Source organism: Muscardinus avellanarius (genome assembly GCF_963383645.1).
Source record: "Muscardinus avellanarius genome assembly, chromosome: 16".
Classification (NCBI taxonomy): domain Eukaryota; kingdom Metazoa; phylum Chordata; class Mammalia; order Rodentia; family Gliridae; genus Muscardinus; species Muscardinus avellanarius.
The window spans coordinates 56,515,013-56,534,749 of record NC_137802.1 but is presented as its reverse complement, the minus strand read 5'-3'; the positions used below and the strand labels follow the sequence as shown (position 1 = coordinate 56,534,749).

The window sequence follows — 19,737 nt, the reverse complement described above, 5'->3', positions numbered from 1 at the left end:
CTCCCAGACCTATTTTATATTTTATTTGGAAACAGGGTCTCACTAACTTGCTGAGAGCCTCCCTAAGTAGCTGAGGCTGGCTTCGAACCTGTGCGATCCTCCTGTCTCAGCCTCCCAAGCGCGAGGATGACAAGCGTGCGCCACCACACCTGGCTTACATGTCTGTTTTTAATGCCATACCATGGTGTTTCTGTTACTGATGGATATAGAGCATGTTTTTAAATTGAGTATTTTATATCTCCAGTCTTTCTCTTTTTGCTGAGCCTATCCTGTTTTAATATGTAAACCATTGCTTGTCTTGTCAGATGTGAACATTAAATGTATATTAAAAAACTCACCTGCAGTTTCTGGAATTTTCAATATATCAGAGAACTTAGTCATAAATTCTTGAATGGTAACTTTGTCATATTCTATAATGCAAAACAAAGTTTAGCTGAATGAAATATTTACTGTTCTTAATTAATTAATATAACTGAAACTAATAGTCAAGCTATAACAAGGTTAAAAGCTTGGGAATCAGCCTGGACTGTTTCTTCTCTCTTACCTCCTGCATGAACAAAATTATAAATTTTTGTTTGTTCTCAAATACTTATTGAATTTATCACAACAGTAACTAAAGCCTATACTATTGAAATAACATCATTTAAAAATTTAGGCCACCAGTCTCATCTTTTTTTTATTTATTTCCAACAGTTTGGCAAGGGAGATATTTGCAAAAAAAAAAAAAAAAAGGAAAAAAGTCTGTTCACTGTCATAAAAGCCTTCAGTAACTCTTACTTGCCTATAAAACTACTAGAATAAAAATAACTTGGGAGGCTAGTGATCAATGTTATTTACAAATGTGTTAAAAATTTTTAAGTAAATACTAGCAAATAAGATTCATCAGTAAAACAAAGGGAAAAAGTAAATACATTTCAGACATACATTCGCATTGAAGGTGATATCACCGCTAAGGATAAAACAGGTTCTTTTTTTTCTAGTACTGGGGATGAAACCAGGGGCATTCTACATTCTAGCTATGCTCCTATCTCTATTTTTTATTTTTTGTTTTGAAACAAGATCTCACTAAGTTTCAGAAGGCCTCACTAAGTAGCTGAGGCTGTCTGAGAAAAGCGCAAACCTCCTGTCTCAGCCTCACAATTACTGGGATTACAAGCATGCGCCATCATGCTGGGCAAAATAAGTTCTTAGAGGAGGACAGAAATCTTAGATATCAATGGGTATATTGGCGCTTTTAATCCCAACATTCGGGAGGTGGAGACCAGAGGATCATGGTTCGTGGACAGCCTCAGCTACTTAGCAAGGCCCTTTGCAACTCAGTGAGACCTTGTTTCAAAAAATAAAGAAGACTAAAAAATAGGACCAGGGATGTAGCTCAGAAGTAGAATGCCCCTGAGTTCCATCCCCAGTACCTAAAAAAATTAAAAAAAGAAATCTTAGATATCACAATGGTTTATGGCCACAGTACATATTTAGGTATGCAGAATTAAATTGTGGTATTAAATTTTTATGGGGATTAGTGGCCAGGGATAAAAATGTATAAAAATACCCTTAGAAGAGTGATATTGAAAAGAAGGTTATAAACACTACTTTAGGATGGTAGCCACCTAAATTTAATTTCTCCATATGATCTTCAAAACCCCAAATTAACAAGTAAATAAGATAATCTATAACTTATTCTTTTAACATAACCAAGAGGCAGAAAATTTGAAACTATAATTTACATGTAAATGAAGGAATAAACATCTAAGACCACCACAGTCATCTTTAGAGCTCTTAGCAAAGTGGAAAACTAGGTAGAAATTTCATAGATAAAAGAATGCAGGTCTTTGTAAGACAGAAAATAGATAATATGAACTAGAGTTCACCCATAAGAAGAGTGCCCCATGTTCAGTAGGGGAACACTAAGAATAGGTTAGAGATCTGAAGGATCAGAGCCCTAACCTTTGGAAATCTGAAAGAAAAGGATTTGAAAACACATGGAATCAACAATGATAGTAAAGATGAAATCCATGCTAAATGGTATCATCCCTCAAAAAAAATGCCATTTATTAAAACAAATGTAGTTCACTATAGAAACCAAAGAGGGAACTCTTGAACTGGATATACCACTTAAAACCATCAACTCTTCCATAGAACCATCTGTTACTATGGCTCCAGAAAAGTCAAATACAGATAATAATGAAGAAAAAAACTGTCATCTATACAATGTTATTATGAAAAAAGAAAAATTAAAAATTAAAACTTTTAAGTAATTGAATACACACAAACCAGGAGCAAAACTACAACAAACAATACATGAATTAAGTACTATTGATTAATTATAATTTGAAAGAATATTACAAATTACAAACATAAAATAATACCCCAAATCAGAAGTTTTGAAATGAAAGCTTATTGAACTCAGAAAAAAGTTTGTGTAGTGTAGAAACACAAATTTAACTCCAAAAAGAAGGTTCATAAAAGGTACCTAAGGACCGGGCGTGGTGGCACACGCTTGTAATCCCCACACTTGGGAGGCAGAGACAGGAGAATACTGCAGGTTTGAAGCCAGCCTCACTGGCTTAAGAGACCCTGTTTCTAAATAAAAATATAAAATAGGTCTGGGAGTGTAGCCTGGAGGTAGAAGGGTTTCCAGGAACCCCAGTACCACCAAAAAAAAAAAAGTACCTAAGGTAGGATGGATATTACAAAACTGTATTAAATGACATGTATAATATAGGTGAAAGAAATCAAAAGTAAAAGGAGACAAGAGAGAAAAAAATGGAGAAGGAAGAAATTGACAGAAAAAAGGTAAAAAGGTTCAGGGTCAAAGTGACAGATATAAAAGACAAAGAAGATCTCCTATGTGTATAAAGCCCCTGGAAAAATTAAAATAGAACAATGAAAAAAGCTTAATGTTCTACTCAAAATGATCTGTGGTTCATACATGACTCACTTTTATTTACTTGCCTAATTCAAAAATTTTAATACTGTAATAGATACAATGGAATATTAAATGATAAAGAATTAACTACTGCAACAAAAAATTATCAAATTCTTTTATGAGAGAGCCAGACATAAGAAAAATATATAATTTCTTCATATGAAGGTCAATATAAGAATATATGACAGAGATTACTATGTGATGACAGTGGTTACTTTTATGAACAGAGATAAAAAGGGACAAGGAAGAGAGTTCTAGAGAGCTAGAAATGATTTGGTTTATAGATACACAAACACACACACACAATCCATATATATTGCTATGGAAACAATACTCTAATTTCCAGCTCTCTACAGGATAAAAAATATATATGGATATTCATTGGATATAGTGTGTAATGTGTGTACACATATAAAATCATAGAATATTTTAAATGACATATTGAAAACTATAACATTGTTGAGAGAAATTTAAGAATTGAAATATGCCATGCCCATGAATAGGGAGACTATATATATATATATATATATATATATATGTGTGTGTGTGTGTGTGTGTGTGTGTGTATACATAGATTACATAGATAGAGAGATAATCAGATAGGCTTTTTGTTGTTCTTTTTGAAATGAGGTCTTGCTATTTTTCCCAGGATGGTCTGAAACTCCTGGAGTTCTCCAGGTCCCTCTATTTTCCTACAAATGACATAATTTTATTCTTTATTGCTGAGTAGAATTCCATTGTGTGTATATTCCATAATTTTGTAATCCATTCATCTGTTAACAGACACTTAGGTTGGTCCCATAATTTGGCTATTATAAATTGTACTGCTATAAACATGAATATACATGTATTGCTATAATATTCTGTTTTCAGTCCCTCTGAAAAAAATACATAGAAGTGGTATCACTGTGTCATATGATGAATCTATTCTCAGTTTTCTGAGGACTCTCCACACTGATCTCCATAGTAGCTGTACTAATTTGCAATTCCATCAACAGTGTCAAAGAGTTTCTATTTCCCTACATCCTTGCCAGCATTTATTGTTATTTGACTTCTTGGTGATTACCATTCTGATTGGAGTTAGATGGAATCTCAGTGTAATTTTGACTTGCATCTTCCTGATTGATAATGATGTTGAACATTTTTTCATGTATTTATTGGCCATTTATATTTCTTATTTTTGCCTATTTAGTTCCAGTGCCCATGTCTTGATTTTTTTTAGTGTTAAGTCTTTTAAGTACTTTGTATATTCTAGATATTAGTCCTCTATCAGAAGAACAGCTGGAAAGATCCTCTCCCATTCTGTGAGATTAATTAGTCACAGAAAGTGACTATTGAAGAGTTATATGTTTTCTCTCATATGTGGCAGCTAGGGAGTAATCAGGACACCAGAGGGACTTCAGGTAATGGAGGAGAAACTAGTGGAGTCAAGGAAGTGGTCTAGGGGAAGGGGGAATAGGAACAATCAATGAAGAAATCATTCCATTGACATTAGGTACATATAATGCCAATCTCAGTATCTTGTATGGGGAAGAAGGGGTGGGAAGGGAGCCAGGGGAAGGCTCACCAAGTGCTATGTGCATGTATGTCACTACCACTATGAACTACATTATGATATGAGACTATAATACACCAATAAAAATATAAACAAAAAGGAAGAAAAACTACTGAGGTTAAATTTTCCTCCTACTTCAGCCTCCCAACTAAATGCAGCACTATAATAATGAAATGTTCATTTCATCAGAAAGAGACAAGTCAGTGTATATTAAATAACATTTCTAGCAATTAAACTAGAAATTATTACTATCACAACTGAAAAAAGCATTTAAAAATCAAGAATATACTTCTAATCCCATGAGTCAAAGGAGAAAGAAAAGAAAAGAAAAATATTTTAATCTGGAAAATAACTAAAATACTACACAGTAAAACTTCTGGGATATAGTTAAAAAAGTACTTTAAAGAGTATTTACACGCCAAGTGTGGTCGCGCACACTTGTAATCCCCACGGTTGGGAGGTGGAGACAGAAGAATCGCGCAGGTTCAAAGCCAGCCTCACTGGCTTAAGAGACCCTGTTTCCAAATAAAACTATAAAAAATAGGTCTAAGAGTGTAGCCCGGAGAAGGGTTTCTAGGAACCCCAATACCACCAAAAAAAAAAAAAAAATTCTAAAGCATGTATTACAAAAGAAAATACCCTTAAAATTATTAAATATTTATCACTAAAAGTTAGGACATAATGAAAGTAAACAGAAAATATTGAAGAGAAAATAAATTTAAAAGAAAGGATCAATCAATCCAACTGTTGGATTCTTTGCAAAAAATTATAAAATTAAAAATTCTATGGAGACTGAAAAGAAGCAACATACCACTAATACTAAAAAAAAGATATCATGATAGATGTGCAGGCATCAAAAAGATAAACAGATACTAAGAATTTAATACATTTGAAAATGCAGGTGAAATAAACAAATTCCTATAAAAGCACAGATTACCAAAATGAGCAAGAAAATTGAGAAAATCCATTAAATAAATTTAATCAGTAATCCAAAATTTATTCCACAAATAAAATTCTTGGTCCATATGGCTTTACTGGTGAGTTCTACTAAACATTTGAGGAAGAAAACAAATGTCCCTCTGAGAAAAGGGGGGGATACTCCTCAACTAATTTTAAGAACCTAACAAGGATAATATTCAGCTATACTATTTACTAAAATAATGAAATTAGTTTGTATACTGTAAATATCTGTTGCTCTGAGCCGCCACCTTGTGCAACACTTCCTATTGCTACATCGACATCTCTCGATGTCACCATAATTTCACTTCTTCTATCCAGGGTTAGTCCTAGATAAAAGGTGCTCCAAGAGCCTGCTCTCCTATAGAGATGGAATTCTTATTGATCAACTGCCCTTATCAGTCAGTTCACAAGGTAATCTCACCTCATCCCACAGGGACAGGATGAGCCCTGACTTCCCCCTCTGTTTGATACCATAGAGACTGGGTTGGCATACCAGTGAGGCAGCACTGATGTCACTAGTCATTTCATTGCAGCTCCCACAGGATACCCTCCATCCTTATGTGTCAACCTATATACCTTCCACCCTACCAATAGAGTATGACCCATAGAAGATAGATACATTGAAACTACTAACCGTGTTCAGGTGTATTTCTTAAAACATCAGTAAGGAAGTTATTGGCTGTATGGAATTCATTGTTCATCAAGAACTCCTTGAGGTCAGAGACATCAATTAGTTCATTCTGGAGAATTTGAGTGGTAGCTACAAGTAGCTGTGCAGCTGCTAAAAAAGAGAAAAAATGTTTCCACAGCAAAAAAAACAGTATATTAGTCATTTTCACTTACTAGCCTCCAGTTGCATAAAATAACATAAATATATATGGAATTGTTAGTATAGTTTTAGAAACAAGAGTATATTATAATAGCTAACAGTTATTGAGAATAAGTTACTAAGTGCTGGGCATTACTCTAGGCACTTCACCTATTTGGCTTCATAATAATACCAAAGGTAGGCAATATTATTTTTATTTTTCAGATGAAGAGAATAAACTGAGAATAAAACATGTAATTTTTATATAATCACATAGCCAAGTAACCTAAATTATATATTAAGGTTATTTTTCCACTCTGTTCTTATGATACAAAACCTATCCAGCTTTTAAAAATATGAAATATTGAAGCATACAGTACAATTTATATAACTGAACTATTTAAAAGGAAAGTGCTTTATGGATTTTTGAGGTCAAAATGTATGGAGGAGGAACCTAAAGAAGTCAAAAGACCTATGCAAAGTCATATAGTTGGTCAGTAGAAGAAACAAAATTCAGGCATCTGAATTTTGACTACACTGATCTTTTTATAAATATATACCACCAATTTTTAAGTTTTTAACTTTTCTTGAACAATTTAAACCCCCCCAAAAAGTTGCAGTACAGCACAAAAAATTGTTTAAAACATTTGACAGGAAATAGCCAACATGATACCCCCTGACCATCTAATTCTTAAACTCATTCATATTCTTTCAATTGTCCAAGAACATTATTTTTAGCAAAAGGATATATTTTTGTGAATGATATGAAGACATTGAGATTACTTTTAAAAAATGGGTATTCAATTGCAATAATGTCATTTTATGAAAAAGGCTCTCTTTTCCTTGCTTCCAAACAGTGATGTATGGGTCTCTTACTGGACTCTATATTCTATTGCTCTTTGAGTCAATATCACACTGCATTAATCATAATAATTATATAATAAGTCAACATAAAGTAATTTGAGTTTTACTTTCAAGCTCCCACAATCCTGTGAGATTGCAGCTCCCTCCATCCTTATGTGTCAACCTATCTACCTTTTCATCATTATCTTTTTCTTTTTCATTGTCTTTCTTTTTTCTCTTTTTCTTTTTTTTTTTCTTTTTCATTGTCTTTTTCAACATTATCCTGGCTATTTTGGCCCATTTTGCATTCTCTTTTTTTTTTTATTGGTGCATTGTAATCATATATCACATTGGAATACAAGACTTGAGAGGATATACAAGCACACATCATCCAATTAGCCCTCATCCAGCCCCCATCCCATTCCCTCCCCCTCCCTCGATCCCATGCTTGTTTGGTGATTAACTTTGATACATTTATTTATGTACCTCCTGCGTTTTAAAGAGGCTATCCATCCTCCCCTATTCCATACCCTCTGATTGGACACCTTAATTGCTTCTCTATAGGGCCCTTTCTATAGCTCGACCTCTTCCTGTTGCCCCTTTCCTCCTAGTTTTTGCTGATTAGGGGAAGCATCTGATTTTTATTTTCTGCAATATTTCTCTGTGCATGCCACATTGCAAGTACCGATCCCACTCTTGATGGCCCCAGTAGTAGCCTGGCTACCCGGTGGACTGTTCCAAACCTTGCTGGCTCAAGCAGCGGCCTTGCATCATGGGAGGCCCTGATTCTGGTCTCGCTGACCCGACACCGGCCTAACCCCTCAGCTGGCCCCGATCCTGGCCTCAGAGGCCCCAGTAGCGGCCTTGCCTCACGGCAGTCTCCGATGCCAGCCATTGGCCCCGGCACCGACCTAACCCCTCGGCAGGCTCCGATCCCAGCCTCGGAGGCTCCAGCACCGGCCTAGCCTCACGGCAGGCTCCGATCCCAGCCTTGCTGGCCCCAGGACCGGCCTAACCCCTCGGCAGGCTTCAATCCCGGCCACGCTGGCCCTGGCACTGGCCTAACCCCTCGGCAGGCTCCGATCCCGGCCTCGGAGGCCCCAGCACTGGCTTTGTCTCATGGCAGGCTCTGATGACAGCCTCGCTGACCCCAGCACCAGTCTAACCCCTCGGCAGGCTCCGATCTGGCCTCAGAGGCCTCAGTAGCAGCCTTGACTCACGGAAGGCTCCGATGCCAGCTGCTGGCCCCAGCACCAGCCTAGCCCCTCAGCAGGCTCTAATCCCAGCCTCAGAGGCCCCAGCACCGGCCTTGCCTCACGGCAGGCTCCGATGCTGGCCGCTGGCCGCTGGCCCCGGCATTGGCCTAACGCCTTGGCAGGCTCCAATCCCAGCCTTGGAGGCCCCAGTAGCGGCCTTGCCTCATAGCAGGCTTTGATGCTGGCCATTGGCCCCGGCACCGGCCTAACCCCTTGGCAGGCTCTTATCCTGGCCTCGGAGGCCCCAGCACAGGCCTTGCCTCACAACAGGCTCCAATGCCAGCCTCGCTGGCCCCAGCACCAGTCTAACCCCTCAGCAGGCTCCAATCCTGGCCTCGGAGGCCTCAGTAGCGATCTTGCCTCACGAAAGGCTCTGATGCCGGTTGCTGGCCCCGGCACCAGCCTAACCCCTCGGCATGCTCCAATCCCAGCCTCGGAGGCCCCAGCACTGGCCTTGCCACACGGTGAGCTCCGATCCTGGCCTTGCTGGCCCCGGCACTGGCCTAACCCCTCGGCAGGCTCCGATCCCGGCCTTGAAGGCCCCAGCACCGGCCTTGCCTCACAGCAGGCTCCAATCCTGGCCTCACTGGCCCCAGCATCAGCCTAACCCTTTGGCAGGCTCCAATCTCGGCCTCGGAGGCCCCAGTAGTGGCCTTGCCTCACAGCAGGCTCCGATCTTGGCCATTGGTCCCAGCACCGGCCTAACCCCTCGGCAGGCTCCAATCCTGACCTTGAAGGCCTCAGCACTGGCCTTGCCTCACAGCAGGCTCCAAACCCAGCTTTGCTGAGTCCGTCGCCAGCCTCACCCCTCGGCAGGCTCCAATCCGAGCACCCTCTTCGCCCAACCAATTGTTCCACGTTCTCAAGGGTGCATGGTGGTAACATTCTGCCTCTGGGGTTATTATTTCAAAGGTTCCAGGTGTAATGCATCAGATCTCTGCCTCCCCTGAGTACTGGCCACTGCCATTGCCACTGCCTCCACCATTTCAAATCTTTCCCAAGCTCTTTTTCCACTCTGAATGTTTTCCAGTGTTCCTAAGCATGCGCGATGGTAGCATTCGACATTTGGTATAATTTCTCCAAAAAAATAAGGTTGGTAGGATCCGATTTCTGCTTCTCCTGAATACAAGTCTCCACCGCCATGGCGGAGACTGCTTTCAACACCGCCTTTCTCCTTGGTCTCCGCTAAATTCTCTCCTTACAGGTGATGTCCAAGATTCTTAACAATGTAGAGAAAAAGCAGTCCTCCTTCATGGGGAATTTTTCCATAAGTTCCAGTGCATTTGGATAAGTTTTGTCTGCATCTCCAGTATCCTGGCATCTGCCACGGCCTTCTTAACCCCTCTCTGATATTTTTCTTTTTTCTTTTTCTTTTCCTTTTTTTGTTTTTCAATAAGAGAAGACAGTATGTGTGGTTTGAGGAGGTAGTGGGATCAGGCACTCAGTAGCACTGTGACCCAGCCTGGTTTCCCCATGGGTCCAGCGTGCTCCGCACTACTCCGCCTGGGGCCCAGAGTCCTGTGACCCGGGCCCCGGCGATTCCGGGGTTCCGGCATGCCCCACCCGACCCCTGCCCGGGACCCAGTGTCTTACTGTGCCTGGTTTCTCCAGGGGTCTGGCATGCTACGCGTGGTCTGACCCAGGGCCCAGAGTCCCAAGACCTGGGCCCCCCCCCCCATTTTGCATTCTCATATACACTTTTTTTATACTGAAATTAAACCCAGGGACATTCAACCTTAAAGCTATACCTCTAGCCCTATTTTTTTTTTTTTTTTTTTTTTTTTTTTTTTTTTGCGGGTCTGGGAGTGGAACCCAGGGGCATTTGACCTCCGAGCTACACCCCTGCTCCATTTTTTATTCTTTAATTTGAAACCGGGTCTCACTGAGTTGCAGAGGCCTCACTAGGTAGCTGAGGGTGTCGGCGAACCGCAATCCTCCGGTCTCAGCCTCCCAAATGCTGGGATTACAAGCTTGTGCCACCATGCCCAGCTAGCCCTATTTTTTTAAATAGGGTCTCTTACTATTATCAGCTGTATGTACATATGTGCAAATGCCAATGTCAATTTCAGTACTTGGATGGGAAGCAGGGAGATGGGGAGGGAACCAGGAGGGACCATCAAATACTGTGTGCATGTATGTTACTGTCAACATTATTTACATCCTGATGTAAGATTTAATGCACCAATAAAAGCATATTTTTAAAAAGCAGGGTATCAATATGTTGATGAGAGTCTCACTATTTGCTAAAGCTATACTCAAACCTGAGATCCACCTCTTAGCCTCCCAAGTATTGAGACTTCAGGTGTACACTACCATGCCTAGCCCCATATACACTTTAAAATTGTCAGGTTCTATATAATTATGCTAAAAATTTTTTGATGTTGCCTTAAATATTTATCTTAAGTTGATAATTGAAATAATATTAAAATTCTAAGTCATAATAATCTCATAATAGTCCTAAGTATGTACCAAAAGAAATAAAAATATATAAACATGCAAAAACATATACACAAAAAGTACACAAATGTTCATGGTAGCATTATTAATAACAGCCAGAAGTAGAAACAACCTCAACATCCAGCGACTTATAAACAAAATGTATTATTTATCCATATAACATTCTACTACCAAAAGCAATGAAGTATTAATTCACACTATAATAAACTTTGAAAATATGTGAAAGAAGTCAGACACAAAAGGTTGCATATTGACTACATTTATATGAAATGTTCAAAATAGGCAAATTAATGTAGACATAAAGTATATTAGTGGTTGTCAGTAGTTGAAGAGAGGTAAATATAGAGAATAATTGCTAATGGGTACTGAGTTTCTTTTGAGGATGATGAAAATGTTCTGAAATTATAAAGTGGCCATGGTTGTACAACCTATGAATATACTAAAAAACCCACTAAACTGTTTACTTTACAGTATACAGTTAAAATATACCCTTAAAGTATAAAGGGTCAAGTTTATGGTTTACTAATTATATCTCAACTATACATGTATGATATAAAATGCTATAGATTATAAGGCATCCAAATTTTAGAGATATTAAGATGTGAAAAAGATGTTTGTTTCACCAAAGCATTTCAAAACACATCATTGATATGGTGTCTGTATCTACAAACAGTTTTTTTGACAGGTATTTTTTGTAGCCTTGGGGGTTAGGAAAAGATTTTAGGATTAAAATGGTCTCCTTAATTTTAAGAAGGATAAAAGAAACTTAGAGACAAAGACCAAGAAGTTGTCATTAAATAGTAGGGGGAAATGAGGTGTTTAGGAAACACAGTGTTTAATAATAACACATGAGTTGATACTTTAGAGATTGACAGGGGTTGGTTAATTGAAGTTAGGGTTTCTAAAACCAATATAGATAGGCAGTGTAGCTGGGTAGACCTAAAAAATCCAGTTGTCTAACTTGGGATAGCACAAAAAAAATGATGTTCCTTCACCCAATTCCAGAACTAATTTAATTCATAGATCTAAAACTCTTGGAAGAAAAACCTATGTTGAGAAAGGTCCTTATAGTAGCAGCAAAGGTCCTTAATATGATTTTTTTTTTACCTTGACTTATTTTCTCCCTCCTTATATCGTCATCCATTTTCCTCACTTACTTTTATAATCTTATATTACATTTCATAAGCTGTTTAATTTTTTAAACCAAAGTATATATTAAAAATTGAAATTTGTATGATGAATTTTAAAAGTCTTCATAATTTTTATTTTCTACTCCCTTTCTTGAACCAGAAGAATTCACTTACCCTTGGACTTTTTGGAATATGGACTTTCTTTCATCTCCATTAAGAAATCTTTTAAATCTACCTCCATATTATCTGGAAAGTGGAATTCAAACATACTGACATCAAAATCCTGGTATTGAATCAGCACACAAATAGACTTATTTACAATAATTCTATTCTAGTTCATTCTCAAATTATCTTAACCATTTCAAAAGAACTTTTCACAACTTTAAGAGCCACCTATTGAATAGTCAATAATATTAATAACTGCTTTTTAGTTCTTTATATATACTATCTACCCTCTTATAGTGTTTTACATGTATTTGTGTAATTGGCACAATAATTCTGACATGGATTCTAATATGCCTATTCAAAAAATGAATAAAAGAAAAATTAAATAATTTGTCCACGTTACAAGTACAGGAATTTCTAGAGGTTGTATCTGAACTGATGTAGTCTGAAGCCAAAAGTGACAATGTTAACTATTAGTATACACAGACACAGAGAATCACAAGCAAACTAAGATGACCACAGTAGATAATCCAGAGCTATAGCTATATATATATAGTGGTCTTTCAGATATCTTATTTGGTTAAATCTAAATGGAAGAAGTACTGTTAAAAGAAAGATGAAAGTGAATCTCTTCTCAACATTACTTTTCAAAACCTGACACATCTGTTTTACTATACAATGTGTGGCATTTCCTACTCATGCTTGTAATTAATGAATGGCAATCATCTAAATAAGTATATATAGCATTCATATTAGTATAAACAATTAGCTATGTCAATAACTATGTAAATTAGTAAAATATTTTGGCTCCAATTTGTATCAACCAAAGCTTTCAGTAGAAGGGTTTACTCCCTTCAGCATGTTAACCCTTATATATACTCTAAGACTATTTCCTATGAGTAGGGAAAAATAAGAATTTCAAGCCAGAAAGTGCTCACCACTGACATCACAATGTTTAAGAGTTTCATTGAAGTCTTCTTCAGTTAAATTAACATTCAAACATTTCAGAGCATGATTCAAGTTAGGTATATCAATCTTGCCATTTTCAATATGTGACAAGATGTGAGCAGCTTCTTTAACCTCTACAAAGATAAATATATATAATATATTTTTGTAAATTTACATGCAAAATAATTTGTCCAACATCCCCTACAGACAAACCCTCAAGTACTTATCTGAACCCAAAGCTCTCTAATCAAAGTAAAATATTTTCTATTTGTAACTGATGACCCAGTTATTTCAAACAGTTTTTGAAATTTTTAAATTTCATGTCAAAGAGAATATCATAGGATAGTCAAATATATTGTAATAAGATGTTATCTGAAGTCATTCATCCAATAAATACTGAGTGAGCTGTAAGCATCTCAAATGATACTTATGACATCTACATTTAGGTCTAAAGATTTTTGTCAACTGATGAGATAAATAAAGGCTAAATTTTTAGATTGAAACCCTGAATCTCAGAACCTCTGCTATTCTATATTGTACTTTTGTGTGAATTACAAAAAGGAATCCCTCCTCTACATATTGATTACAGATGGAGGCACTTTCCCCTAAGCAATCACAAAACAGTATTTTGGCCTCCACTTTTACTCTCTCAGTCTGGCTTCTCTGTGTAAGACACAACTTATATAGCCAAAAGGACCGTCACACTGATCTCACACCAATTTAAAATATGAAACAATCATTATCAAGTTTTAATTTTTAATCTATACCATTTCTCAGTCTATTTATCCTTCAACCTCAAAATGAAATATTTATATATTCTGAAAATTGTTGACTTACACAAGGAGATCTAACCCACATCATGGAGATGAATTTAGAAAAAAAAACACCGTAATGTCATCTTAGACATATACTCATTCTATTAATAGTTATCTTACAGCTTCTAAGAACAACAATGAAAAATTCAATTCTCCTGGAGAATTGAATTTCTTGCAAATATCTTGAAAAGAGATACTGAATCTATCATCTCTGTAAACAAAATTATATCATATAGTTAGTGCTATGGGAGAAATACACACAAGAAATTAAGAAAGCACTAAGAAGGTTCACCTACCATGCTTCCTTCATTTAATGAACAATGAGCTTGGAATGGAGTTTTATGGGATAGGACATAAGATTTGAACTGAGTTTAAAGAAAAATGTGAGTTGGTCTAACAGGAAATGTGCTCAAAAGATATAGCACATGGATCAAATAGTAAATAGAACCAGTTTAAATTATGATGAGTAGTATGACTATAGAATGAATGTAGAAGTGATGAGATGAGGCTAAAGAGATAAGACAGATTTATTCAGTCATTTATCCACTCAGTAAATTTAATTATATTAACCTAAAAGATATGTAATAATACATAGCATAGTAAATATAAATATTAACTATTTTTAAGAGTATTATAAGATCCAGGATTGTGCTAGGTTCTAGAGATACAATGGTAAAATAAGTGCAGACATGGTACTTGACCCAGTAACACTTCCAGACAAATAGAAAAAGAAAATCAAAATAATAAATGGATATGTCTATGAAGAAAGTTCTAGAAACAGAAATAAACTACTAAGAACACAAAACAAAGGAAATGATCCAAACTATCAAGTAATAAAAGATTCCCTGAGAAGCTAGATAATCATAAATAAAAAGTAAGCAGGGGGTCAGGGGAAAATATCAAAACAATAAAATATTTATACAGACATTTTAGGGTGGGATAAATGATAGTATCTAAAAAAACTGAAGAAAAAAAACAATGTAGCTGGAGTACAGAAAACACGATTTTACTTTTTTTGTTTTGTTTTGTTTTTTCAGTACTGGGGATTGAACCTAGGGGCATTCTCTTTCCAAGATACACCCCAGCCCTATTTTTTATTCTTTCTCTTTTTGAAACAGTGTCTCACTAAGTTGCTAAGGCCATCTGTAAACCTGTGATTCCTCCTGTCTCAGCTTACCAAGTACTGGGGTTACAAGTGTGTGCCACTATGCCTGACTAGACATGCAGGATTTTTCTTTATCTTAATAATGATGAGAAATGTCTAAATAATTATAAATAGAGAGAGGTAATATGATACAATTACTATTTGTAAATATACATTAGTATTTGATGGTAATCTGAAAAAATATCTCTTGCTGTATAGGATTTTTCTCATATGTTAAGCTCTTACCATTTACTGTTGGTAATTTTATATTTGAAGACAAAGCCTCATTTCTAAAATCTGAAAATTTAGAGAGAGAATACAATGAGGAATGCCATCTTGACCAATAGATAAATTAAATACTTGTTTTCTCATTAACACTTAACATTGATGACCATCCACTTCTCAAAAATCTTCCCCAGGTTTTTAAGACTATCAGGGTCTCCTCATGCTTCACCCTCCTTATTTTTCTTATTTTTCTCCTTATTTTTCTATTGTTTCCTCTACCAGCTCCTTACATGTGACACAGTCTTTATGTCACAGATTCTTCACTTATACCTAGTGTTTTATTCAATAAAATGTTTTAAGTGTTGAATTGCCATTCTCTACCTCTGCTTACCTATTATCTAATCCTCAGATTTTTCTGAAGTACAAACTGCAGTTACATCCATTTATCCCACATTTTCTACAGAAATGCATAGCAGTAGAGAGATATATTTAAGGAACTAGTGACAAAAATAAAACTTACTCCCATAGATGTAACATACTACAGTTAAAAACATTTAGATTTGGCAATAATAAGAGAATTAATGAAAAATGAGAAAATACTTGAATACTGTTTATATTCTACAATAAAACATTAGTAATGCAGTAGTAACAGTATTGTGAATACCTGAAGCTACTTTAGATTTCCATTAAGTATTTTATAATAAAATGGAAAATTAAAAAACAAAGAAAGAACACTTTACAATAACTCACAACTACCCCAGATCATATCCTGAAACAATGGGAGGTTAAAAAATAATAATATTTGCCTTGAATTTTTATCTAAGTAGGATAAACAAAACAATTAACCTATTAAATATCTTAAAATATTTTATTTGGTCACTTTTATAACTCTAAAACAAGATTTCTGGTCAGGCACAGTAGCCCCCACCTGTAATCCCAGTACTTGTGAAGCTGAGACAAGAGGATGACAGGTTTAAAACCAGCCTTAGCAACTCAGTAAGACAAGACCAGATTTCCAAATAAAAACAAAGTAGGGCTGGGGGTGTATCTTAGAGGTATAATGCCCCTGGGTTCAATCCCTACTACTGAAAAAATAAATAATTATATGAATATACATATATATAGTTCTTAATCTCAGCACTATTAACATATTAGTCTAGATAACTATTTGGGTACAAGGGTGCACCATACATTGTATGATGTTCGGCATCCCTTGCCTCTACTTATTAGATGCCAATATTCCTTCCTTAAAAATTCTAAAAACCCAAATTGTCTCCAAACATTGCCAAATATCCCCTAGGGACAATTTTTATTTTACTCTTTAGTGAAGTTAAATTTAAAAGTAGGAAATGGCTCTCTAGATATAGAAAAGATCCATCTGAGTGCATTTGAGGTAAGAGTATAGATGGATGAGGTAAAGTCATTGTAAATAAAAAATACTTAAGAATTGACTATAGCAATAAGCATTTCAATTTAATTAGCCAACAATACCTTCTCTAGAGGAAGGAAGGAAAGAAGGAAGGAAGGAAGGAAGGACAGGTAAGCAGCAGGCAGTCAGACACATAAAGAGAAAGGGATTTACTTACAGAAATCTATTTACAATCTAGGCATGAGATTGTTCAGTCATTGAATACTATTATAACAAAATATCTATGGATGTAATATAAGGTATAGTCCTAAATTCTGATCTATAGGAAACCGTGTTCCAGCAAATTTATGGTGCTATTTAGGACCTAAGTATTAAGACCTAACTAGCAGTTGGTAAAATAGTTTGAAATCCTTTGATAAAAATTTAGAAGAATGGTAATGAACTTTTGGACTAGAAAGATCATGACAGAGCTCCCTTAATTTAAAAAACTAAAGATTTAGAAGAAATGTTTATTACAAACTGCTGGTTTCTTAATCCACTCACCCCCAAAGGCATCATCATCAATTATTTTTTGAAGAGTGTCATCAGTAAAATAATTTCCACCAGTATTTTTATGTACATTTGAATATTTGTCTTTATTAGACTGATAACTTTCTTCCATCCTGTCCAATTCATTGATGGTTTCATTCAATGCTATAAATAGAAACAGTATACATACAACACATATTTCAGTCCGTGAATCCAAATCTTTTAAGGATAAAAATAAAACTGGCGGCCCATTTTAGATCTGCACTATTCAATATGGTACTCACTAGCCACAGGTGGTCATTTAAATAAGTAGTACAGTCCATTCTTCCCCCAAGCCCCCAGAAAATAAGTTTCTGTAACTCTCCTTGAATAGTTTTTTCCACTCCAATAGTTTTCTATTTATAATCTCTGGTGATTATAAATAATCCCTTTCTTTATGCTTAAAATTATTTTGTCCAGTGTTTAAGAAAGTTTCTCTAGTTATTCTGTTAATGAGCTCATCATTTTAATAAAAAGTTCCCTTCAATATTCACAACACCCTCCAAACCCCAAATTCTTCTCATTCCCTATTCCCTTTGCTCCTGTCAACTACTTTTGTCCAGATTAAATAATTACAGTTTTCATGCTTAGCATGCATTTGGGCTAGGATGCCCAAAGCCAACCTCCTTAATTAAGAAAAAAGGTTCAGGCTTCCAGGAAGATGGCGACCGAGTAAAGCGGCATCTATGAGTCCTGCTAAAACTCAATCTCTATTGCCACAAAATCAGCGATTTTCGTAGCCAGAAAACACTATCAGCAGAGAAATAAAAATGTAAACACAAGGGACAGAGAAAAAAAAAGACTAGAAGAACAACCAGAGACCAGAAAATAAATCAAGCCTGCAATGTGGCAGCAGAGCCGCGCCGGCACCATCTTCCCTCACAGCACCAGGCTCCAGAGAGGAGACGTAAACAAGGAGCTGAAGTGAGCAGCTGCAGATCATTCGGGTGTGATTCAGCAGTTATTTCAGCACAAAGAACGTCTAAAACTCCCAGAAAGCTCATCACACCTTCCAGGGACTCAGAATGGAGCTCAAAACCAGAAAAGAAATACACCAGCCTCATGGCCGAGGGCATGACAGCGGCACCATACTGCCAGGAGTAGCAGCGAGTTCACCACATCCTGCCACAGCTCCAAATTGGCGGGCAAAATAACTGTGAGTGAAATTGCGGCCCCTAAAGGAGAAATCCCTGTACTACACTCCCAGGGACTTGCGCAGCATTGATCTCCTTGGGTCTGAGAGTTTGCAGTTCAACCCAGTGAAGGAGTAGCGGTGGCAGAGATATCATACCCTAGTCTCAGCTCCCCATGGGAAAACGCCCAGTCCGGGACCCCCACGCTCTCACGCAGCCTCGATTAACTTCCTGGGTCTGAGACTTTGCGATACAACCCAGTAAAGGAGTAGTGGCAGCTAAGATTGCAACAGACTCGAGATACAGAGCCAGAGCACCCTAAGTAAAGTCGTAGTGACCCAGGGAAGGCACAAAATTCTGAAATCATGGGAAAGAGGAACAACAGTACAGCAATGAATGCCCACAATGCCATATTATCAGAACCTGATAACAAAGAAATTCAGAGATCTCCAGAAGATCAAATCAGGAATATAACTGTAGAAATAATACAGGACTTTCTAAAAGAATTTAGAGAGAATCTAAAAGAAATAAAGGAAGCAATCATTGAGGTAAAGGCCTCAATTCAAAGTATAAACAATCGATTAGCCCACATGGAGAATAGAATCTTGCTCCTAGAAGATGATCACTCCAAAAACGAATGCATAATTTATAACTTAGAAAAAAATCAGACAACATGAATGTGACATTGAAGAAATATGGGTCCATTTTAAGAGAACTAACTTAAGAATAATTGGAATAGAGGAGGGAAAAGAAGGTGAAACCAAAGGGATCAATAATCTCTTCAAAGAAATAAAGCAGAAAATTTTCCAAACATAGAGCAAGAGGTCGATACACAGGTCCAGGAAACTTATAGAACTCCCTTTAGACAGAATCAGAGAATAACATAGAGCAAGAGGTCGATACACAGGTCCAGGAAACTTATAGAACTCCCTTTAGACAGAATCAGAGAAGAGGTTCCCCACACCACATAATTGTCAAAATGACCAATGTGGAAGCCAAGCAGAGAATCTTAAAGGCAACAAAAACAAAAGGCCAAGTGACATTCACAGGAAAACCAATTAGAATCACTCCAGACTTCCCAAACCACGTCATGAAAGCCAGAAGGGCTTGGAGTAACATATTCCAAACTCTGAAAGAAAACAACTTCTAGACAAAAATTTCATACCCAGCAAAACTATCTATCAAATTAGATGGGGAAATAAGAAGCTTCCATGACAAACAGAAACTCAAGGAATTTATGTCTTCAAAGCCAGCGCTAGAGAAAATACTCAAAGAGATTAACTACAAAGAAGAAATAGGTAATATACACCAGAACCAGACAAACAAGATTTTCCATCCAGAAGACAACTAAGCAAAGAAGAATAAAAAGCATTTCAAATAGAAATAAAATCTTAACTTGTTAGGAATTAAAAGTTATCTCTCAATAATCACACTGA

General features: G+C 36.7%; 1 protein-coding gene across 1 annotated transcript in view; it reads right to left on the bottom strand.

Moving 5' to 3' along the window:
• The window catches only part of EFCAB13 (EF-hand calcium binding domain 13), a gene marked incomplete at both ends in the record, with an annotated part of 116,625 nt that overhangs the window by 35,623 nt on the left and 61,265 nt on the right, over positions 1–19,737 (bottom strand). Inside the window, 5 exons of the mRNA XM_080714096.1 lie at positions 339–410; positions 6,076–6,222; positions 12,110–12,181; positions 13,039–13,182; positions 15,254–15,304. Coding sequence (XP_080570222.1) covers positions 339–410; positions 6,076–6,222; positions 12,110–12,181; positions 13,039–13,182; positions 15,254–15,304 — 486 coding nt within the window. The remainder of the gene's footprint in view (positions 1–338; positions 411–6,075; positions 6,223–12,109; positions 12,182–13,038; positions 13,183–15,253; positions 15,305–19,737) is intronic.